We start from the raw sequence: 24421 nt of genomic DNA on the forward strand, positions 1-24421 counted from the left end.
CTCTCCCGCGTCCCCTTGTTTTCAGATGAATCTTCAGCTTCTGCCCGGAACACGTCTCTCCCCTTCCTCAGGTGGAAAATGCTTACACATCCCTAAAGTCATCCCTTCTCTAAAGCCTTCCCTGAAAGACTGCTGCTCTTCCTCCCTTGGATCGTTCTTGGAGGTGGATTTTCCCTTTGCTAAATAAATCCTGTAAATTCTTTTGCTACACAATGCTTTGTCTCCCATCTGAATTCTTATCTTTCGGGTATGACAAGAACTAGGGTCATTTCCCTTCCCCTTTTGGGGTAACAAAAATACATGAAAACCTTTCATTTCAGTTCCTAGAGCCTGTCTCATGGAAGGTATTTAGTAAACGTCTGATAAATGAGAGAAAAAACAAATTTTCCATTGTCGGACAATTTTATAAAGGAGACGAGTTATCTGGGTCTATGAGGGGACCTATTCTTTGTGTTTCAAGGACCAAAATAATGAATTTGGTGGCACGCTTCATCATTCAGCTTTGCTACCGCAGCACGACACTGTCCTGTTTTTCTTATTGTCTCTAGCGTGTTATTTTGTTCTCGGGACCCACACTGCAGCAAACCTCTAAGCCAAAGCAACTATGAAGGGCAGGCAAAGCCCAGGATGGTCTCCAAACAGAGCATAATGTTCATGTTTATTGATGCTGATTAAAACCAAGAGAAAAAAAATGTCATCTGAAATGGCCTTGGTCAAATAAAATCACTAAGCACATTTATAGTCTTTAATAGAAGTTCTAAAATTAGGTGCAGGCATCCATCTTCCTGATTGCAAAACTTTTTGTGACTGAACATACTACTTTGCTGTCTGCCAGGAAAAAAAAAAAAACAAAACCCAAAAAATAGCCCAGCAGCAGAACACTGTCCTGGAGAGGAGGGCCTCCCTTCTTCAGAGGCAAGGAAAACAAAGGGAGATGAGAAAACGGACGAAATTAGCCCTGAGGGACTGTGGGGGCTAGTGGAGTTTAAACTCTTAAAGGCTGCTTTAAATAGCCAGCTAGCAGCGTGACCATGAGCAAGCAACCCGCTGCGCCTCGCGGGGAGGCCTCGCCCTGGCTCCCCATGTGGGCTGGGCACTGGCTCAGGGATGGGAATTTTCCGCCCATCAGTGGCAAAGCGGAGAGAGCACGACTGAGCCCCATTTGGGAGCATGCCCATGGGTGGGGTCCTTCTGTTAACTGTGCCTTCTTGGGGAAGACTGCCTTGTAAGCTCTTCCTTCTTTTACTTCTTGATGTAAAATGTCATTTTTAAAAAATGAGATGGTCAAGACAACAGAGTTGTTTCTCTTAAGTACGCTCCCACCTGTTTTTGTTTCTAATTTGTTGCCCCACGAAACCCCCAATCTAGAACATAACACACCCCTGCTTCCAGGCTTTTGTCCCAATGTGGCTGAAGCAGGAGGTGTTTTCCAACAGGTAGAGGATTCCGGTTAGCCCTAGCAAAGGCCAGCTGTGTGGCCCTGGCCAAGTTCCTTAACCTCTCTGAACCCCAGTTTCCTCATCTGTAAAATGGCAGTCATAAAGCCTACCCCCCTATAGGGCTGTTGTGAGAATTAAACGAAAGAAATATGAGTATAAAATGTCCCAATGCCTGGTATAGAGAAGGTACCCAACAAAGGCAGTGTTTTCCCCTCTCCCTACTCACCCTTGGACTTATAAACACAGGGACTCCCACACCACATAGGCCTTCCCAAACAGGAAACCAGTGCACTTGTTGAGTTCACTGTTGTAGTGTTTGTATTTGGCTTTGGACTGGGTTCAAACATGTGGTGTGTTTAACTCTCACATATCTGTTGAAGCCCAGAGAAGTTAACGGACGCAGCCAAGACAAGGAGAAATGGCCCTAGAATCCAAGTGTTCAACCTAAAATACTTTCCTCTGTCACACAGCTGATTTCTTCTCGGCCATGGGATTTCATGTGACCCCCTATCAAATCAGGTACCCTTCCATTATTCTTTACCAGACCATTCTATTCCTTTTCTTCCAACTCTGAATTGTCTGCTTGTCGTCTGCCCCTTGCTCCAGGAGCGACCTGTCTGTCATGTTCACTACTGTATCTCTAGCACCCAGCACAGGCCCCGAGACTTAGCAGGTCTTCAACAGACACATGTTGATGGATGAGAGAACGATGCATACAGTTTTCGGAAGGGACTTTTGCAGGAAACCAGGGCATGACAGAAGACAGGATGTGGTCAGATGCCGACTCTGGCACGCTGACCCTCTTGCAAGGTGACTAAGCCACTTTTCCCTGCAGGCGGTGGAGTCCATTTCTCTACCCACTGAATCCAGGCTTGACCCTGCAACTTGTTTGGCCAATGGGGCAAGTGAGATGCAAACAGAGCTTTGCACACCAGTGCTTGTCCTGTCTCACTGACGGGAACCCATCCACCACCACATGAACAAGTGCAGGGGAGAGAAGCTCCCGGGTGAGGAGCGGCAGTGTGGGAAGAGAAACCGGTCATCCTGCCGAGGCCCGGGTCGTGCGCGCGGGGCCATCCTGGGCCCGCCTGGCCCAGGCCAAGCCAGCCCAGATAAGAAGATCTGCACGAACCATAACGGATGATACTTGTCTCTGGTCTTAAGCCAACAAGCACTATGGTTACTTGTTAGGCAGCAAAAGCTTCCTGATACAGAAAATCATGAAACACGTCCCACAAACCTCTCCACAGTAAGATGTCAGATGTTTCCGGGAGCAGCTCACTTATAAGGACACTGCTAATCTCTGGTTTTGGATGATGAGGTGGGAGCTGAGCAGGAACGAGAGGTGGAGGGACAACAGACAGGCGAGAGGTCCTGAAGCTGTTGCCATGGAGCCCGGGCAGGCACAGACAGGAGGTGGGCAGGGACAGGGGGCAGCCGTCCCAGGCCCACAGTCCACCAGAAACAGCTGCTGACACCTTTGGTGTGAACACTTTGGGTCAAAGTTTCTGAGTTTTAGACACTGGAGGACAGAACATATCACCATATACTTTAGCAGAGGTCAGGAAACTAGACCCAAGGGCCATATATGGCCCACACTGCCTATCTTTCTAAATAAAGTTTTATTGGAACATATCCATGCTCATTCATTTGCATATTGTCCGTGTCTCCTTTCATGCTACAGTGGCAGAGTAGTTGTAACAGATGCCATATGGCCTTCGAAGCCTAAAATATTTACTGTCTGGCTCTTGGCACAATCAATTTGCCGATTCCTGTACTAGGGTAATCAGGAGAGGTTCCATGGAGTGGCTGGGTCTTAACCTGAGTCTTGAAAGAAAGAGGCAGTGTTTATTTTGGCATGAAGGAATAGGGAATTGCTGAAAGAAGATTACAAGAATACTAAGATTATAACATGTTACATCACTGTGTGCAAAAGTCATTTCAATAAGTCAACGACGACACAAACAATAACTAAACATATATATCACGTACCATGTGCCAGGTATGTGCTTTATAGTAACTCATTTTATCCTCACAATATTATGGGGTAGGTGGTATTATTATCTCCATTTCTCTAATTGAAAAAAGAGAGACACAGAGAATTGAAAATGCTTGTTCAAGGTCACACAGCTAGCAAGTGGTCTAGCGAGGGTTCAAACCCTGATATTCTCACTCCAGGTCCCCTTTGAAAGCTATGAAAACGGAAATGTACAAAACGATGCATAAATTCTAGCTACGAGCAACAAGACTGTTTCTGAAAAACTCCTGAAAATCAGCTTTATTACTTTGTATTGCTAAGCCTTCTTGGCTAACCACACCATATGTTCATTTTCTGTATTCTTTGTCCCCTGTAAAAATGTGCCACTGCGTAGCTGGAAACCCCCTAAACAGGACATCCCTCTGGTCTATACAGTGGTCATGTCGCCATGGTGAGGCTGTGTCAACACGGGAGCCAGTGGCCATTCCCAGAGGCAGACCACAATCCATTCATTAAATTCTCAGGCTGATACTGCCACCTGGTCCCTAGGGAGACAGAACGTCCTCTTCCCCAAACAATAGTCACTAAGGTCATTCTGGTCACGACAGGCAGAAGCCACTGTTGATATTACCTCTTAAAGATAAAAATTGGGTTCAGTTTGAGAATCCCACTTTAGAGCGGGGGATCCTAGCCCAGAGTAGTGACCTTTGATCTCCAGCCAAAAGATGGGCCAGCCCTGATAGGTCAACTGGGGGCTCATGGTGGATCTGCTGGTAGCCCCAAATCGTATCATGCATGGGGCTCATCTTAACAGCCAAATTAAAGACACGCAGAATTTCCAAAGAGAAGTTCTTCCTTTCTCCCTTTCTCCCTTTCTCTCTCTCTCTCTCTCTCTCTCAACTGAAGTACTGTCAGTTACTATGTGTCAATTTCTGATGCACAGCACAATGTCCCAGTCATGTATATACACACATTTATTTGTTTTCTTTTTTTTTTTCATTAAAGGTTATTACAAGATATTGGACATAGTTCCCCATGCTATACAGCAGAAACAGAAGTTGTTTCTTGATTCATTACTTTATTATCACAAGGGACAGATTCCTAATAGTCTTCAATAATATTAACTTTTTACAGACTAACAGAGCTTAAATTTATACACTTCTTTTAGAGGGCATTTTGGCAATTTGTTTAAGCCTAAAAAATGTATAGAGACGTTGACCTAGAAATTCTGCTTCTACTAACTTATCCTAAGTAAATTATCAGAGATATACATAAAGGCTATTTATTAAAGCATTATTTATAGTAGAGAAACACTGGAAACATCTTCATTGTACAATAGGGGATTTATTAAATAAATTGTGATATAACCATAAACTACTACCTTAACGGTATAGCCCTAAAAACTATGCAGTTGTTTAAACTTTGTCATGAAAGACTGTTAAATTTAAAAAGAAAGTTAAAGCCAGTATGCAACATAAAATTCTATTCTTGTTAAAAAAAAACCAACCAAAATAACAATATGCACCTACTAACAGAAAAATAGGTTTAACAGGGGTTTTCTCCCAGGCTAGAGCTATGGTTATTTTAAAATTCTATTTCTTATACAATAAATTATGCATTGAATTGGTAATTTTTTAAATGATAGCAAAAGTTATATTTAATTTTTTTTCAGTTATATATTTTTTCCTTTGGCTGTCACATTATACTTTTGCCTTCTCATGTTTTTTAAGTTCGGTGAATTTTGTCACTGCATTTTCCCAGCAAGCCAAAATGCAGGCTAGTCTTTCTCAACAACCAGGAGGAAAAGCAGTCCACATTTTCAGAGACCCATCTACAATTCAAAAACTCTCAAGTTGGACAGCTGGCTGGCAAGCTCATCTGACCTTACTGGGCTTATAGTTCTATTAAAAAGATACATCATGACAGGGCTCTGAACCGCTTTCCCAAGTTCATCACAGTTGCTTCTACTGGTACAGGTTTTGTTTTTGTTGGGGTTTTTCCTAAAAAGAGTCCGAATCTCAAATTAAAACAAGAGGTCAGGGAATTAGCTGACTAAGAGCTGATTAAAACAGTTTGTACTGTACAGATTGTGAAACAGCTCAATATGTGAGGCTTGGGATCTGGCAGGAGAAGACATGCTAGATAATTTCCTTTCCCAGACACAAAGGGAGCAGGTACACTGAGTTAGAGCACACCTCATTAAGGTTTCTGGACATGAGATGACTTAGAGTTTTTTGAAATAAAGGCGTGTCCTTTCATGTAACTTTTAAATGAGTGCTAGAAAATGATTTATTTACATATTGCACAACAAATGGACAAAGTGAACTGGTATTCTGCTGAACCCTTCCCAAATCTCAGGATAAATTTAAGCAGGTTCAGCTAGGGGTTACCAATGATAAAGCATTAATTAGAGGCACAGATGTTTTGCTTTTTATCCAGTTGCCAACTGGTTGCTGGGTTAACTTCCTTGACCACCATATCTGAAGCTACCAGAGGAAGGGGCATTCCTTTCAAACCAACACAATCCCAGAGGAAGACATGTTCCTAAGGCTGTAATGAATTTCCCCAAACTGGCCTCACCCTGTAAAATCATAATGTTTAGTCGACTGATTTTAAAAGGAAGAAAAATTCACATACATTTCTTCAGGGGGCTAAGTGACACTTAGGCATTTGTTCAAACCGCATCTTTAAGCACTCAGGACACGCAGGCTGTGTGTGAGGCACCGCGTGAGCTAGGGTCCTGATACACTTTGTGTCCCCAGGCAATCAGACATGCAGTGTGGCAGACTGGGTCCAAAAATGACCCCAGCTGCCCTTCCCCTGCTGTCCTGCCCCTTATCATGTGAATTTGCGGCTCCTGTGTTAAGAAGGTGAGTTTATATAGCTACTTCTTGAGTATGGAGTGGCCTTCTGACTTGCTTTGGCCACCAGACTGTGTCAGAAGAGACGGTGCCTCCTCCTGAGCCCGGTTCTCTCTTCTGGAACCCTGCCTGTGCGAATCACCGGGGCCAGCCCAACAGGCATGAAAGCTGAGGGTCCCCCACCAACGGGCAGCACCTCAGAAGCAAAGCCAGCAGCCACCCTGCAGGTGACCCCATCCACGTGGGGCCAGGACCACACGAACCCCCACAGAGGAACCTGGCCTAACATGCTGGCCCCATGAGTCATGAGCCAAATGAAAGGCTGCTGTTTCAAGCCATTCCGTTTTAGGCTGGTGTGTCACAGAATAGAGCCTGACTCCCCCATACACACAGTAACAGCAAGTACTGACTCCGATAAGCCAAATACAAAATGCTTCGGAGCACCTGGGAGGGGGGCACCTGTACTATGATTCCAACATGTTTATTATAATGGTCAACACATCATGCAATTTGGGTGCGTAAACGACACGCCTTAACTGCCATTGGTGGGAAGAGAAAGAAGCCGTGTGTCTAGGGAAGGGCTGGCTCAGGACAGCCGCAGAGCCTTTGAGAGACTGGCTATGGACGGGTTGGATTTGCCTATGAAGTCACTCTTTGTTTCCTTCCTCTCTTTAAAAAAAACTAAGAAGCTCTTTCACTCAATTAAGCCTGTTGGCCTCGATTACGATTGTCTAGTTTGATTCAAAGCAGCCATATCCTCTCTGACACATGTTCAGCCTCCACTTCTCTGTAGGCTGGAATTTTAAATCCAGCTCCCCTGAATTTATGACACACACAGTAGCAAGTCCCTACAGGCTGAAAATCAAACTGTAATTCAAAGGCCACAGGGCTGAGGAAACAGCCAGAAGATAAATCCCCATTTCAACCTTGGATTCTCTGCAAGTTGATTCAGGGGACTGTCAGTCATATTTAAAAATAAAATAAAACTACAAAGACACCAGATGGCATATTCTAAAGAGAAACAAGATGATGCTTTAAGGACTCCTTCAAAAGGCTCTTGTTACCTGAAAAGAACTCTTCGAAGGGCCCCAGAACATTTGGCGGCCATCAGTCATTTGCTGAAGTTTCTGAATTTTTAACTAATGAGATATAAGGAAGAAATGAAACCAACAAACACAGCCCAGCCCACCAGAATGATCGGAGGTGACGTTACAGATGTCGAAGCAGCCGAGTCCTGGAGCTGGGCAGGTCACGTCCACGGAGCACGCGGACAACAGAGCATCCTGGGCGCAGAGATGGGCACTCACCTTACACCCCTCGCAGGCGCTGACCCCATAGTGGTACCCGGACGACTTGTCCTGGCAGACGAAGCAGGGTTTGTACACGCGAGGAGGAGGAAGTGGAGACGGAGGGCTGGGGACCAGTTCCTCTGAGCTGGTGCTCTGCGTTTCAATCGCTACAGGGGAGGTGGGGAGGAGGAGAAAAAGAGGGAAAATGCGTTTCAGCTCATTTCCTCTTCACCAGTGAGTTCCTAGACTCTGCCCTCCATTCAGCAATAACATAGCGAGGATGCACCCACAAAAGCAGCTGTCACTGTAGGCATGGCAGTGGGCATCCTGACACTGACGTGGTACTTCCCAGCTTACAAAGCAGCCCCATACGCCTCTCCCACTCACAGGGCACCGTGGCTCCGTGAGGGAGGGGATTCTGTCACCACTTTGCCCTCAAAAGAAACAGAAAGCCAGAGGGGGGCAGTGACCTGTCTGAGATCTGCAGGGCATTGGTAGAGACGGAGGTTCACACTGCACCCCTCAGAATCCTTTACTCACTTCCCCTGGCTTCTGACTCAGAGCCTTGGAAATGACCTGTGCAACCCTGTTTCTCACTTAACCAAGTCTGTTTCTTTAGGAAATGAAGAAAATGCCCAAAGCAGCCATTCCACAAGGACATGGGGAGGGAAGTGAGTCCACGGCCAGAGCTGAGCTTCATCAAGTCCGTGTTGGTGGATGTCTGTGACTCGGAGTCTCCTCAGACCAGCAGCATCATCGTCATGTCACAGCTTATCAGAAAAGGTGGCATGTGGCCCCAGCTCAAGCCCAGGGAATCAGAGCTGCATCGTAACCAAACCGCCAAGTGACTGAACGTACAATGAATGTTTGAGAAGCAGCGGCTCCCGCTAACAACGGCGCAGACTGACCTGCCCTTTATTCTAGATTTACAAACGCACAACTCCTCCTCCATCTCATTATTTAACCACCCCAATCCCATGGGAAATAGGAATTTAGAACTTAGGACCTGAGTAATCTCCCACCCCTACTCTCTGGATTTCTGCTCAAAGTCAAAGCAAGACCTAGTCCTATTCCTAGTACAGGCAAAACTGTTCATAGAGTGCGATGGGAGCGGGGAAGGGAGTGACTGAAAGTGGTCAGATGTCCTCAAATCTCCACGCTCCCAGCCACTTTACAGGATTCGGTGTATTTCCCAGAGGATAAAACTTCTAGTTGTTCCACTGTTCATAACCTCCCAGATTAGATGTTCTACCGGCTGGACTGCCCTACAGCCAAACTGTCAGCAAATCAAGGCAACTCCAACTCTACCCCCTGAACACGCCGTTAATCCATTCATGTCTCACAATGCTGCCTAGCAGTCCCCCGTCAGCCCCAACCTGCGCTCCAGAGAAGACTCTTCACTGGTCTCCCTGCCTTTTCTTCTGCCCTGGGGTCCACTCTGCAGACACACAGTCAGATCACTGCTCCAAAGTTAAGAGCAATCCCTCTCCTTCACCTGCCCAAAGCCCAGCAGGTCACCAGTTAGGTCAAAGCCAAACTCTTTGCTGTTTAACAAGGCTCTTCATGATACGGCCCTTCAGTAACATCACTGAATTCAATGATTCTCCTTGTTCATTGACTTTTTAAAAACACCTTTATTGTGGTTATTGTTCCTGTACACTGAACTACACATATTCCAAATGTACAATTTGATGAATTCTGATAGATGTGTATGCACCCATGAAACCACTACCATCAAGATAGCTACCATTTCCATCACTCTCCAAGAGGTATAATTTTCAAATTCCCAATTTATCCCTTCTCACCCCCTTTACTCACTAGTAACCATAAGTTTGTTCTCTGTGTTTGTGAGTCTGTTTCTGTTTTGTGAATAAATTCATCTGTGTCATTTTTTTTAGGTTTCACATATGTGTGATATCATATGGTATTTGTCTTTCTCCTTCTGGCTTGCTTCACTTAGAATGATGATCTCCAGGTCCATCCATGTTGCTGCAAATGGCATTATTTTATCCTTTTTTATGGCTGAGTAGTATTTCATTGTATAACTATACCACAGCTTTCTTATCCAGTCATCTATCGATGGACATTTGGGCTGTTTCCATGCTGTTGTAAATAGTGCTGCTGTGAACATGGGGATGCGTATGTTCACTGACTTGTAAACACTTGATTTCTGTTCCACCTCTTGAATAGGCAAGCTTGCATACCAACTTCAGGGTACCACACTAACCGTTTCCCCCAACTTGGAAATTCTCAGAACTTCACATGTCTGGTTCCTTTTCTCTCTTAGATCTTAGAGCAGGTATCACCTCCTCAGAGATGATTTTTCTAAATAAAATGCCCCTTCCCACTCCTGGTCACTATATCTCCTTATTTTATTTTTATTTTTATTTTTCTATAGTACCCCAACTAGTGTATAAATTTAGAAAGTTTGCTTGTTTACAATTTTACATTCCCCCTGTTCTTCCCCCCAAGTATGGGTCTTGTGACCCCAAGGAACTTACATGATTATTTATGACTGTGTTTCAGGCCTAGAAGAGGTCCTGGCACATAGTAGGTGGGTAACTGATAATTATTTGTTGAATTAATACATGAATTTTTTTCTCTTTTCCTTATTCATCTTCATTCTGAGCACTAAGTGCCCCTCTCAGTTTTTAAATGGTGAAATTAGGAATCAAATGGCTTTCATATACTCATTTGCTCCCTTTAAAAGTAATTCATTATCCCTTTGGAACAGAATCAACTATAATTATAGTATTTTCATAATTCAGAAGAACCTTGGAATGAATTCATTAGAACAGTGCAGGTCTAACAGATGAATCTGGTACAGTCTTTATGGGTTAGCTTGGCACAGTTGTGGCAAGTGTTGCCTAGGAAGGTTGACATCCAAGACGCCACAAAAGCTTATCAGTTCAGCTATCAAGCTACAGTGCAAAAGCATTTCTCACACTACACCAATCAGCTTCCTTGAAAGCAAATGAGTAATAATGGCACCAATAAGAAAACAGTACTAAATATTACATCGCTCTTTGTTAAAAACTTAAGAAAACAGACACACGCAGAATCACCCACAATCCTTTCACTCAGAGAAAACTACTACTGTTTTATTGTCTTGGCATCTAACCTTCAGAACATTTTACTATGCATGGAAATGTTTGGAGTTTGTTTATTTAACAAAGTGGAATTGTACCGTAGATTCTGTTGGGGACTGTGTTCCACTTACTATGTCATGAGTTTGTTTCTATGTCGATAAATATTTTTCCTGCAAAAAATTCCATTATGATGAATATCTTTTTGGCTATTCTCAGCATATCTCTGACTATTTCACTTCTGAGAGTGGAATGATTAGTGCAGAACATATGGTTGTTTAAGAATATTTTGTTTCTTCTAGAAAGGCTGTGCCAATGTATATTGTCCCTAATATCAACGTAGGTGAGTCCTTCCTGAAATGCCTCCCAGAGCTTTCTGATTGGTTTTATTTGTGTGCCCCAAGTGAGCGAGCTGTGATGACAGCGGGAAGATCACTCCCTATTGGGCGCGATGTGGGGAGAGTGTGTTTTGATGTTCCACTCGTCCATGTAGAACAGCTAATCTGGCTTGTCTAGGAAAGTTGTAAATAGAATTCTGTTAGGGCTGGATTCAGCTGTCAGAGGTATGCCCTGAATTTCAAAAGTGGGTGGTAATTTCCATAAATATGCCACTTCTAATACACGTACTGAGGGGGCCCGGCATCACCCCCTCCCCAAGAGAGGAAACAGAGTGGCAGGCAATGTAAACCTGAGCAACTCGGGCAAAGCACACGAACGTGGGGAGACCTCGAAAATCTGGAAACATTTTATAACGGTTGGTAAGAGCCTTTCTCTGTGGATGAGAGTCACTTATAGCAAAGGAATGAATCAGGAGACTCTTCCCAAACAGCTGCATGAATGAAAATGTTCTGTTGTAAGCAATCAATAGCAAGGGCTCTGGACTTTTATTAAGGCTGTGGTGATTTCACCAGCGGTGCTATGAACTTGCCCATATTTGTACAGCGCATGTTCCTGCATTCAATCATTTCACTCCCTGAGTGACTATAACATGCCAAGCGAGTGTTACAGGCTATGGATGGTACATGGTACAATCCCTTAGCCATGACAAGTTGGGCCTGATAGAGAGTAAACCAACAATTAGAATATAATACAGTGGTTCTCAAACCTGGCTGTGTATTAGAACTTTAGAACTACCTGGGGAGTTTTTCAAACATCCTAAAACGCCCAAGTTGTATCTCAGACCTATAATGCAGAATGCCTGGGAGTGGGAGAGCCAGGTATCAGTGTTGGAGAAAAAAAAAATTCCCAGATGACTCCAAATTATAGGAGTTTGGGAGCCACTGATGTGACATAATGACAGAGAGGGCTATAAGTCTTATTCGGCTCAGAGAAATCAAGGGAGGCTTCCCAGAGGAGGTGGCCAGGCTGTGTTTTGAAGGTTGAATTGTTTCTGTCTATTGTGGTTTGTAATGTGATCTCTACCAATGCCACACATGCATCTCATACAAACATAAACAGAAAAGACATATATACAGCAGGAAATAATCATCTTCGAGAAGACTTTCCCATTGGTGGTCAAGAAATAACTATTTAACTATACATATTCAAATGTCCTCTCAAAACTGATCTGCTATGGTCCTGCATTTCCTCCGTGTGGCCTCTGACGCTGAGAACAACGCAAAGTGAAAAAGAAAAATCTCAGTGGTACAGTCAGATCGCCAAAAGGAGCCCTTAAGCAAACGTGCCAATGCAAATTATAGAATTACAACCAAGATACGGCATCAATAGAAAAGCAGATTCGAGTTTCAGTGCAATCTCTGGCCTTCTTGGTAGTGTACCAAAAACATGCTTTGGCCAAGTTTATCAGTGCTCCTCTTCCCTGGCCCCCACCCCCACCCCACCCCCATAAAGAGAGTGGGAAACAAGCGAGGGGACAGACGACGGCTGATGGCTCCCCTTCATCTAGTCCTTTTTGGTATTTAAGATAGCTACAGAGGGCTGGACCATTGATCGGTTCACTGTCATCCTGCTTAAATCAATAATCTATTAGTCCCTTTAAATTAGAGTTAGATTCATCAAATGCCCTTGAGAGGCCTCCAACATTTTGTTCCTTATTCCAGGAGAGCACAATCAGTCCGTGGAATGATAAAATTTTTGCTCGAAAACTCTGCAGGCTCAGCAGACAACGTGTCCTGTATTAGCTCATTCAGCGATCTCAGGCAGGCCAAAAAAGCAGTTTTTAGACTTCCCCGGGGGGAAAAGAGGCTTGTGTCATTCAATAAAACAACTGCACGCCAGCCATTCTGTTGTGATTTCAGTTTGGGGAAGCAGTCTTTGAGGAATAATTTGGATCTGCTTTTTGCCTCCTGCTTTTATTTATTTCCTTGCTTACTTATTGTCTTATTCAGTTCTGTTTGGTGACTGCATCCCCAACAAGCAGCAGCCTCCAATGTGGCATCCAAACTGCTAACCAGATGGGCTGCCTCGCTTCGTCAGGGAATGACCAAGGCAGGAACTTCTGTTGCTCAGGCGAGATGGATGTTTGGCTCCGTGGGTCTCTGCCCGGAGCAGAGTCAGCACCAGAGGTGCTGAGGGGGCTTCTCTGGGCTGCCCACTTGCCAAAGGAGACAGCCGATCCAAAATTGCCCTGAAGGAAGCTTCTAGCCCATATTTTAAACCTCTCCATCCCCACAACACAGAGGTGGCTGTCACTAGGGCAGAGAAAGCTAGAATCACATTCCTAATAGAAAAATTCATTACAGATCTTCTTTGCCTTTAAACTAATATTCCTCAAAGTGTGGTCCAGACCAGCAACCAGCAGCAGAATTGCAGAGGCAGGGAAGAAGGCATTTGATTTAAATTAGTGATTTTCATACTATCTATGGTAAAGGATCATTTTTTTTACCCCCCCCCCATGGATTGATAAGATCAATAAAAAACAAATCCCTAGGAAAACAGACATACAAAATGAATCTCCAGAAAAAAGGAATTAAAAAGATGCCCAAAACACAAGCTGTAACTTAATGGGGGTGTGGGGAGTGGGCAGTAATTTGATCTAAAATTACTTTATCAAACTGCTGTGAAAGTTTCTAAACATTTGCTCTCATTTCTGCCCTGTCTCCTGGAGGACTGGCAGTAGGCCACTGAAGCCCTGGCCTTGGCTGCAGCTGGCACTTTGAGAAGCCCGGCTCTGAAGGACTCCAAACTGGGAGGTTGTTTGCAATCAAAACAAAAACAAACGAAATGAAATCTCCACTGACTGAGATGGCCCAAAAGCAGAATACCAGCGCTCCCAAGTGACACAGCTTTCTTAAACACTGCCACAACTCTGGGGGTTAATTCACTCCCAAAATAAAAGAGGGGGTGGGAGGGGGTGGGAGGGGGTGGGTGGGGGTGGGTGGGAAGAATGCTGTTGCCTGTTAAGAGGACTTGGCACTTGGGAATTTAACTCACCTGAGAAAACACAGTATAAATGTCCTTGTTATTACAACACACCTGAGTGTCATTTACACACACACACAAAGTCTCTAACAATAGCTCCCTTCACAATTCCTAACATGCTTGGCATTTTTCTAAAGGTTAGATTAAGTAGCAGATAACATTTTTAAGAGAAGTCTCAGTATACTATTTTTTTTCCTTTGTGAGAACTAATTTACTGCTGGCTAAGCCATGTTGACAGACTTCAGGATTTTATGTTGGGTCTGATTAGAGGCGGGCAGGCAGGCATCCTGCATTATGAAAGCCCTGCCTTTTTACTAGAACCTTCGACGATTAAGACAGTATTTTAATGCACTCTCTGGGCAGCTGAGCCTTAAAAGAAAAAGGAGTTGTAAAGCAAAAGGCATTTCCTGCAAGGCCCCAGGGGAATTTTGAGCCCTGAGCTTCGGGACCCGGTGGGAGGGAGTAATTTCAGCTAATTAAAGGAGAATAGGCAAAGTGTTGCATTTGGTCAAAACATTCAGTTGGGTTTCATTTTTGTTGGCACCAAGGAAGGCTGGTCTGGACTCCCCGCCCCCCCCTTTTACTGTGGATTCTCTGCAGGATCGTAAGGCCCACAGCTCACATACATTAGGGAGAAAGTCAAAGGAAACGCCAAAGTTCAACCAAAGTACAAGTAATTAGAACCAGATTCTCCGCTGCGTGTGTGTGCGCATGCGTGCGCGCGCGAGCGTGGACGTTTTATTAAAATATAATTTACATGCCTCCAAACGTGGGGTGGGGGGCGGGCAACCTCCATACTGCCGCTCGTTTAATTTTCCGGTCGCCTCTGGTTAGGGGGTTCCTGCTTTTAATCATCTTTCAGGAGGGGCGGTTTGTTTTCACGCACAAGAGATTTTGCAAATCTGTGAATCGCATTTTGAAATTAGGTAATTGCCGAAGAAGAAAAACTCTGCTTTGAAATTGTCTTGCCTCACTCCGCTCCTGGCTTTGTTATTACTAAGCAGCTCCAAGATTAGTCCCGGGTTTGGGGGAGGGGAGGGAAGGAAAACACCATGGCGGGCTCTGGCAGTCTTGACTCAGTAACCTGCCCGTGACCCTGAAGGAGTGTGTGTTTGCCCGGGTCACCCGGGATCCTGGCCGAGGGCTGGGGCTGGGTTATGAGAATCCCTGCTATTCTGACCACACATGCAACAGGTGCTGAGCACAGGCAGGGGACAAAAGAAGGGCTGGGGAAGACTTTGATTTTTAAGTCCTTAAAGAAAGCCTTGCTTTCCAAAGTGTGGTCCCCGGCTCTCTGCATCAGCACCACCTGGGAACCCGTCAACACGCAGATTCTCAGCTTCACCCCAGAAACGCCTGCCGAATCAAAACAGCCATCTTAACAAAATCCCCAGATAATTCCCAGGCACCCTAACAACGCAGGAGGCACCCTGACGTAAAAATGTCTTGTTACTGTCCTAAACTCCCCAGAACCCCAAGCTGCTGAATCAATTTGGCTCCGGAACTCTGTCGGCTTCCCCTCTGCACAGGTCCTCACTAAATACTCCACCATGTTGAGCACTTAATACATTAAGATGTCCAGGCTGTGCATGTTTTTATGCTCACCAGAAGACTTCCTTCTCTCCCACGGAGTTTTGGCTGTGGATTTTCGGTGGCAGAGAGTTCAGAGTTGCACCGGAAGAGCTGAAGGAATAGTATTTACTATTTACTGAGCACTTACCCATGTGCCCAGGAGGCATTAACTCAAGACTCCTCCCCCAAACTACAAGGGAGGGGAGGATGGGGGAACTCTGCACCTTAGAATTGGGAAATGTAAACACAACCCTACTCTCAGCCTTTACAAAAGAGATTTAAATGGCTTAATATATATTACTATTATTTCACTAAAACCCACTATGTCACTAAAATTTTAACTTCTCATCTTTCATGTCTCTTACTAACTTCCTTTGCTAGAAACATCACTGAGCGTGGTCTGGCTGGGCTTACTTAGGCAAATTTGAGAACTGTAGGATTGTGTACCTCCCATTCTTTTAATTCCTGGTTATAATTTTCCAGACACTGATTTGAATCAAGACATGCTTAAATTTGACAAGATAGTTTGGGCCTTAAAAAGAGGGACCGGGAGGCCCAGGATCACTAATCGCTCTGTGTGGCAGCTACACCTGCCTGGGCTCTGGGCCAGCAGCAGAAATTATTCCTGGGACTGACTTTTACCACGGGAAGTGCTGCCGTATTTTCATAAGGGACTATGACACGTTCAACACCTACATTTCATTTTTATAATATGCTTTCTTGCTTCAAGGAACATAGTTGAAAATTATCTCACAGGTTGTTCTAGGTGACGTTTCTAACAGATGATGCTTTAGATCACTATTTTCTAGGACATACCAAGATAGCTTATGACAGGTGCAGATAAATTCTCCCTTAGAATCACTTAACAGGCCAACACATCTAACTGCTTATTAATGATCTGAAGGGAGAAGCATCAGGAATGGAAGTGCGTTAACTGAACACACGCTGGAACCGGTCTCAGGAGTCGTGTAGAGATGAAGCTAATTGCACCACAATGTGAAGGTCCCTGCAGAGTTTATCTCAACACCAGATGATTCAGTCCCATATTCCACTTCCAATCAGGATTTCCATAATTTTTAAAAAGCAATTATTGCACTAATAAATGACATTCTATTATCTGTTCAAATTTCCTGCAGCCACAGTGGATTAAAACGGGGAACAGTAAAATGTATATCATCTCAGACACACAATTCTTTGCTTATATACTGTAAATATTTTGAAAATCACATTGGTACCAGCCTTACAGAAAAGACACGGGGTGGGTGGAATATTTTGGGGGATATTTTAAAAAGATAATGATGAAATTATACAATTATTCTTTGTCACGTGGGGATTTTTTTGCCACTTTTCTGAGATCTGAGAAGTTCAAGGGCGATGACACCAGAACCTAGCCTTTCACAGACTCCTCTTTCACAATAAAGTACTTACTCTGTTATAAGTCTGCTACAAAGAAGCGTTTTTTGTTTTATTTTGTTGGTTTTTTAAAACAGTTATACACTCAGATTAGCGGCCTCAAAATAACTCTAAAACCAATTTAACCCTCATTGTGGATTTTCTTGGTTCCTAAAAAGAACTAAAATGCCCTGAGCCTGCAAAAAAACTGGATTTGAACCCCTCTTCTGCCACTTACTAATTTAATGGCCAGAGTTTACTTCTCTGAGCCCTAGTGTCTCCTTCATAAAAATGCAGCCAATCCTAACATTCCTGTTGGTCAAAGAGAGACAACGTTTGCAACTTGCCTGGCACACAGTGTTTCATAAGTGATCTTCACCCCGGACCTCCACCACTCCCCGCCCCCCCGCCCCTCCCCCGACACTTCCCTTCTACCTTCCTTAATCTCGAACAGTGGTTTCTTAACCAACACTGATTTTGCCCCCTTAGAGACATTTGGCAATGTCTGGAGAGATTTTGGCCATCATAATTGGGAGCTGCTACCGGCATTTAGTGGGTAGATGCCAGGGATGCAACTAAACATCCCATGGAGCCCAGGACAGCCCCCTTCCCTCCCCAGCAACAACAATGAACAGTCTGGCCCAAATTAGAAACTGTGCTGAGGTCGAAATACCCTAATCCAGGGGACAGGAACTACTTATGGCGAGACTGAAGGACAAAAATGTAGGACAGCCAAAAAAAAAATTTCCTGCAGCATTGGAGAAGTGGAAATTGCCCAGTCCTAGGAGACAGAGACAGGAGCCCAGTTCCCGATGCTGCCTCTTACCAGCGGTCACTTCACCTTCCTGAGCCTCAGTTTCCTAATCTGAGAAATGGAGATGACAAGTGTGCCTGCCACACTGCAGCGTTTATACTTTGTAAGCTACAGAACTCTATAAAAACACATACACACAAATAATAGCCAGAGAATCTGAGTATCTATTAGAGAGTTTGGGGACAGGTGGGTGAGCCGTATCTTCATGTGACTAATACCGTTATGACAGGAACACCTGTCGAGTCCAGTTGGATAATAACAACATGGCAATATTAACAGCGACATTTGACATTCAGGGAGCCAGTACTGCAGGCTAGCCGAATTCTGTTCTCAGCATTTGACACGTATTTAATTCATCTGACCCCATCATGGCCCTACGAGATAGCTGGTCGTAACATATCTAAGAAATACTTCCAGGCAAGAAACTGGAGGCACAGGCTGGTTAGGTCACTTGCTCGAGGACAGAGGGGCGCAGGTAAGCAGGAATTTGAACGCCAGTGGTCACGAGTTCAGGAGAATGAGTGTGACCCAGGTGTTGGGAGAAGACAATGACACTCTCTCAGTCCCCGGCAGCAAGTCTGAGGATCTACAGATCATGTCACACAGAACACGCGGTCATCCCAGCATAAGGACCAAAAGTAAAACTGGAAAACTAAAAAAGAAAGAAGCCCTTTTCTCTTTCCAGTCAGAGCAATAAAGTAGGAAAGTCCCCCAGAAGCAAACACAGGAGTCAGGGGCACTCACCGAGCCCACAAACCCCTCCCATGCCTTCCCCGCCGAGAGCCCAACCCCGAAGGCCAGGCGGGCCAGCTGAATGGCAGTGGCGCAGATGAAGTTCCAAGGGCCTCTGGCGGCAGTCCAAGGGTGTGTGACTCCACGCTGTCAGGAGCGGTAACTCCGGCCAAATGTGGCTGGCACCACGGCCAGCGTTGGGGCTCTGCTGTGGGGGCGGACGGGGGCTCTGGGCCCCCACCTCTGGCTGGTTCTCCCTCTCTTGTCAGTGGACCACTTACACACCCTTAACCAGGATGTATCTGGCACAAAAATGCAACCTGAAGTCATGCAATGAGTCTCCTGTCCCTGCCTGCAGGTTTAGGATGCCCTCACCAGGGGCCGGATCACTCTACTCCAGGAGGACCAAGGTGTTGGGGGCAACCAGAAGCATCCCCACCAAACCTTCTAGAGGATTAATATGACAACACATCAGCTCCAAAGGACACGTTTGGGATATTTTATTTTAAAAGATTCTTAAACTTCTATATGGAATTGTTCGGATTAGAGAAACGCTCTAACATGGTTGATTTTTCTTCTTTCATAACAGTGATTTCTCAGTATTTCTTGATGTGAGACGGATGAGGGGTTTCAAAGTGCTTTCATCTGAGTTCTTAAAAAAGAAATTGCTAAAGGATACTTAAAAAAAAAAATTAAAAGAAATCCTCACCAGTCTTCTACCTGTGAGCAGGCCCCAAGGCTCGGGTCTTTTTGGATACTCCTTCCTTCAGGGAACTTTTCATCTTTATGGACAAGCTGAGGGTGTGGTTGGAAGGGTGAACTCTGGAGTCAGCCTGCCTGGGTTCCAACTCTCCTACTTACTAGCTGTGTGGCTTGGGGCAAGTTACTTAACGTCTCTGAGTCTCCATTTCTCCTTGTATGAAATGAGAGCCTATCCCTCCCTGGATCATGATGAACACAAAATGATAAATCACTGTCAAGCGCCGGGTACCATGCCTGTCGCTCAATGGTGGTTGGAGCAGAGTTATCATCATTACAGGATCGGGGGTCGTGCCTGTGCTGATGAAGGCTGTTCACCTCCTCCTCCTACACGTCTGTCTCCTGTCTTGATTTCCTGGCCTTTACTTCCATTTTCCTTCTCACAACAGTTGTCCCTCCTGATGAGAGTCCCCACAAGCTAATCCGAGAAGAGCGCGTTGTGTCAGCTTCACCTCCTCACGCGCCCTCTCAGCAGCCCCTGCCCTCCCAGCCTCTGGCCATTTACCCAGAGGACTACCACAGACCTCTCCTCAAGGGTCTTCCTGGCCCAGCCCCAATCCTTGTGCACAGAACCCTAAGAAACAGCTTCCTGAAACTCCCCCCACCCAAGGCAGTCTCCCCTTTGAGAGCCTTCCATAGCTGCTGGAACCCAGGGTCGCAAACCTGCAGATGGACCAGTGCAGGGGCGGGCGGACAGGGCTGGGACGATCAGCCAGCAACATCCCACGGCTGACGTGTATTTACTGAGCACCTGGCCGGGCCAGGCACAGTGCTAAATGCCGGGTTAAAAAGAAGTTAGAAGACACTGTTCTTGGCCCACACCAACGGACAACTAAAAATACCAGACGGCAAAAAATGGCCCCAGCTGGAGGAAGATCTGATGGTGCCCGAGGCGCCCTGACGGGCTTGTGTTGAGCACAGGAAGGCGCCGGCTGCCTCGCCTTTAAATACTCAGTGCCTAAAAGTACACAGCAGGAGCTCAATAAATGCTGGTTGAAAAAGGAGTGAAAGAGTGAACTCTGCACAGAAAGCCTTGTATGTGATTCTTAATAAACGGTGGGCGTTTCAGCCAATTCGGTGGAACCTGCCAACAGCACGTATTACACGTGGTGGGTGAGGCCAGGTGTGCCTTCAGCACACGCCCTCCCTCGCTCGCTCCAGGCAAAAGGGTGGCCAGGGGCAGGGATTGCTACCATTACCTGTTTTTAATCTCCATTATTCACGGGGGAAACTGAAGTTTAGAGAAGTTCAAGGACTTGTCCAAGGTCTAGGTCAAGCTGGGAACAGCTTGATCTAGAACTGGCATAAGGTTATTAAAACCAGGGGAGGGTCCAGCTCAGTGGTAGAGCAGGTGCTTAGCACGCACGAAGTCCTGGGTTCAACCCCCAGTACCTCTACTAAAAAAATAAAAATACATGAATAGGACTAGTTACATCTCCCCACAAAATAAATAAATGAAAAGAAACTACCACTTTAAAAAATTTTTTTAAAGATTATCATAGCACTCATTTCTAGGCTAAGCCACCTTACTAAACTTTTAATGTTTTAAGACAAGTCAGCAAACTTTTTCTGTAAAGGACTAGAGAATAAACATTTTAAGCTTCGTGGGCCACATGGTCTCTGTCACAGCCACCCAGCTCTGCTGTCGTTGGGGGAAAGCAGTTAGGGACAGGACGTCAGTGAATCCACCTCGCCTGTTCCAATCAGTTTATTTACAAAAACAGGCTACAGACCAGATTTGGCTGGGTTTCCTGACCCCTGCTTGAAGATAAAGGAAGTTAAAACGATTCCTTCTTAGAGTAACTGCACATGTACTGAAAAATCCACCCTTTTCTTTACTTCTAGGAAAATGAATATGATAGCCACATGTCACAGAGATGTGGGAACTATTTTAAGGATGCGAACACTACAGTGAAATACAGTATTTATATACACTCTGTGTAAGGTCTGCACGTTCCCTTCAAAACTAACCTCATGTATACATTTTTATTAGTTAGGGAGGTCAATATGTCTATCATAAATACATTTTAAAATTCCTTCCTACAGATTCTGTCTATTGGGATTATTTATCATGCCTGGCCCCCTGGCCTAGAGCCAGGCAGAATATGGGAGTTGTAATACCTTTAATCCATTACATGGATTTTTTTTTTAAGAGCTCCGTAAGACAAAATAAAGTGCACTCTCATGGCCATATATGCAATAAACCTGATATGCCACTTAATATTTGATGTCCTATTTTATATATCAGTTGTGACGGTTTCCAGCTGTCAACATACAAAATGACATAATTTTGGCTATCTTGTTGCTCCAGTGTTTTGTTGCTGTTGTTTGGAGAACGCCTAACAACACAAAAACAATAAATCTCGTGGTGGGCTTTGCAGGGTGATTATTATTGCTCCCCAACATTCTGAAGAAGTATTGAAATAGCTGTTCTGTGACATATGCCACCCAGCTTTTGGCATGGTGATTGGCCGTGTTTATTTTTATTAGGCCATGTTAACCTTGAATTGAAAAAGAGGTGGGCATTTATTTCCAGTTAGTATGCAGGTGGTCTCCAAGGATGGCCTGCCCAGTGACCCACTCCCCCAGGGAGCGACACTGCTGTGGAGGCCCTTCCCCTTGAATCTGAGCTGCTACTGAGATTGCTTTTTGACCAGAAGCATGTGGCAGGAGTAACACCGTATCACACATGAGGCTAGGTCGTAAGAGGCCTCGCAGTCTCCATTTGGGTTCTTTGGAACGCTCATTCCCGGGGAAGCCACGGGAGGAGATCAGGGGCCGCCACACTGTAAGGAAGCTCATGTCACAAGAGGAGGTGGTGTGGAGAGAGAGGCTCAGGCAGCCGCCAGCTGCTCCAGAAATCTTAGCTGAGGAGCTGGACATGGAATGGAGACACCATCGTGAACATCCAGCCTGGTCCACCCTCAGTACCAGCTGACTGCAGCCACATGAGCAATCCCAAGTGAGACAATAAATTGTGTTTTAAGCCATACGTTTGGGGTTGGTCTGTTACACTGCAATGAAGAGCTGAAATTAATCCTATCATTACTATTAATTGAAGATGACTTATGTGGAGCCATGAAGAACCCGTGGAAAGAGCCCATCTTGACTCTTTTAGAAGCTGGGAGACAGTAATTTGACGTTGCATTCACTGTCCAAGCTTTGCCTGCATTCCTGCCAGTTACAAGAGCAATGGAGTAATTCCATCTAAAAATAATTAACTAAGAAATTCTGGATAAAAAGGAGCATGCTAGTCGCTCAGCTATGAATTCAAAGACTGTAATGATTAATATATAATAGAGTAAGGCTCTTAAAAAATAAAAAAGCCTACCATAATGCAATCGGTCTTTTTGTCTCAAATTGCTTATAAAACTCATTCCAATCCACCGGAGCCCACATGTGACTACCACCTGCCTGTCACCTGCACACACCCTCTTCTATTTTGAGATGCAGATGTCTGCTTACAGGGTCGTTGTATTTTTATTTGTTCCTCCAGGGGACAGACTGAATTCTCCTCCCCACGCTGGACACTGCAATTCAAAATAATAGCAAAAACCCTGCAGGTAATGGGCCAGACTATTCACTTGATACTCACTAAAGGAGGGTTTAGATCACTTGCTCTCGGTTACCTTTCGCGAAACATCTGTTTCATATGAGCCAGTTAAAAGTGCATACATCTGTAAATAATAAGCCTGTGTGTGCACACAATTTAATGAATTAGGACATAAAAAGGAATTGAACAGTAGGGGCACAGCAATTAGAGTAACTGCCCATTTTGTTAAAAATGTATTGTTTCCAGCTTTCACTTGGAAACCCTTTTATTATCCTGTGGGTTCTGAGGCTTCCAACCGCCCTCCTTCCCCCACCCTGCAAAGAAACTGGGAGTCGACTCTGCAGAGCTGGCAGAAGGAAGGAAAACCACACCACGCAAAGCTGAGCCTGGGGGCGGGGGGCACTTCAGACACACTGTCCAGATTCCAGAGGCCCGGACGCCAGAACCACTCTGTGCCCGGAGACTCTCCTCTGTAAAATGGAGCAGTAACAGTGCCTTTCTCTTCAGGCTGCTGGGAGGATTAGGTGACGGAATTCATTTTACACAGTTGGCATACTCTGCAGATAATCTGCACTGAATAAAGTTTAATTACTATGCTGGTGATTGTATCATTTGAATAAAAATCAGTCACAACTTAAAAACATTAAGCGGAAAAAAAACAAATCTTGGTTCAAAAGTTTCTCTTGCTTGTTGATTTGGTCTTATTTCTATTTGATTTCTGCACCCCATTTCTAGGGGTGGACCAAACCAAGGAAGGAAGGGAGGAGTGGTAATGTGAACAGGAGGTCCTATCAGAAAATCTGTTGCAAGGATAGCAAAGCAGGTGCCGGAAGCCCAAGGAAATACCCTAACCTCATATTTTCAGGCCAACTTTCCAGCTAGCGTGTTTATAAGGGCTGGCTGCTATGGCAACATGGGCCTCCCAAGTTCTGGCCACGCCCTGACGTTTTCTTCAGGTGTTTTGAGTGACCCCAAAGCATAGAGATAAACAGACCCAGAGACCACTTGAGAGTTCCCGAATTTCAAGTTCATTGTCACCGAACTACACTCAGCCTAACACCTGAGCCCTTACAGTGTGCCTGGCACTGGTTATAAAGCAGAAGATGCTCGTGGGAGAGGAAGCATGGCATCTTCTAGAACACACACTGAGATTTCCACGGAGAATGGCCTGCTCCTCTCTGCCTCCCTGCAGTTTAAAATGTTTATGCAGAGTTGAAAGTAGCTGGGAAAGTTTAGAAGACACCCTGTCCATCGGAAAACCAGGCAGGTGTGGGGCACAGGCTAGAAATCACGTTTTCCCGTGATTTGCTTGCTGCAAGAAACAGAACTCAAGTCCAACCCACCGGGATGCTGGGAAAATCATGGTTGAGCTCTGCAAAGTATGTGTTAGCAAAATAAGCCCTATGTATTTGGCAAGCCGCAGGAAAAACAGTTCCACCCAGAAGGAAAACAAGTTAAACAATTACTAAAAATCACGACCCTCCAGGATTCTGTTTACATTCTCCTGCAGTCTATTTACCGTCTCCATAAAGAGATAATTAGAACTCTTGAAGCACAATAAGGAA

General features: G+C 45.0%; 1 protein-coding gene across 5 annotated transcripts in view; it reads right to left on the reverse strand.

The window, feature by feature from the left end:
• RARB (retinoic acid receptor beta) overlaps nt 1-24421 on the reverse strand; it is a 374880-nt gene that overhangs the window by 123005 nt on the left and 227454 nt on the right. For 4 of the 5 annotated variants that reach the window (XM_074371378.1, XM_010947754.3, XM_010947751.3 and 1 more), the window contains exon 2: nt 7586-7734. In XM_074371378.1, coding sequence (XP_074227479.1) covers nt 7586-7734 — 149 coding nt within the window. Of the gene's footprint in view, nt 1-7585; nt 7735-15639; nt 15763-24421 lie in introns of those variants that run through there. The other variant, XM_010947755.3, reaches the window with a different exon arrangement.

Source organism: Camelus bactrianus, chromosome 1 (genome assembly GCF_048773025.1).
Source record: "Camelus bactrianus isolate YW-2024 breed Bactrian camel chromosome 1, ASM4877302v1, whole genome shotgun sequence".
Lineage (NCBI taxonomy): Eukaryota > Metazoa > Chordata > Mammalia > Artiodactyla > Camelidae > Camelus > Camelus bactrianus.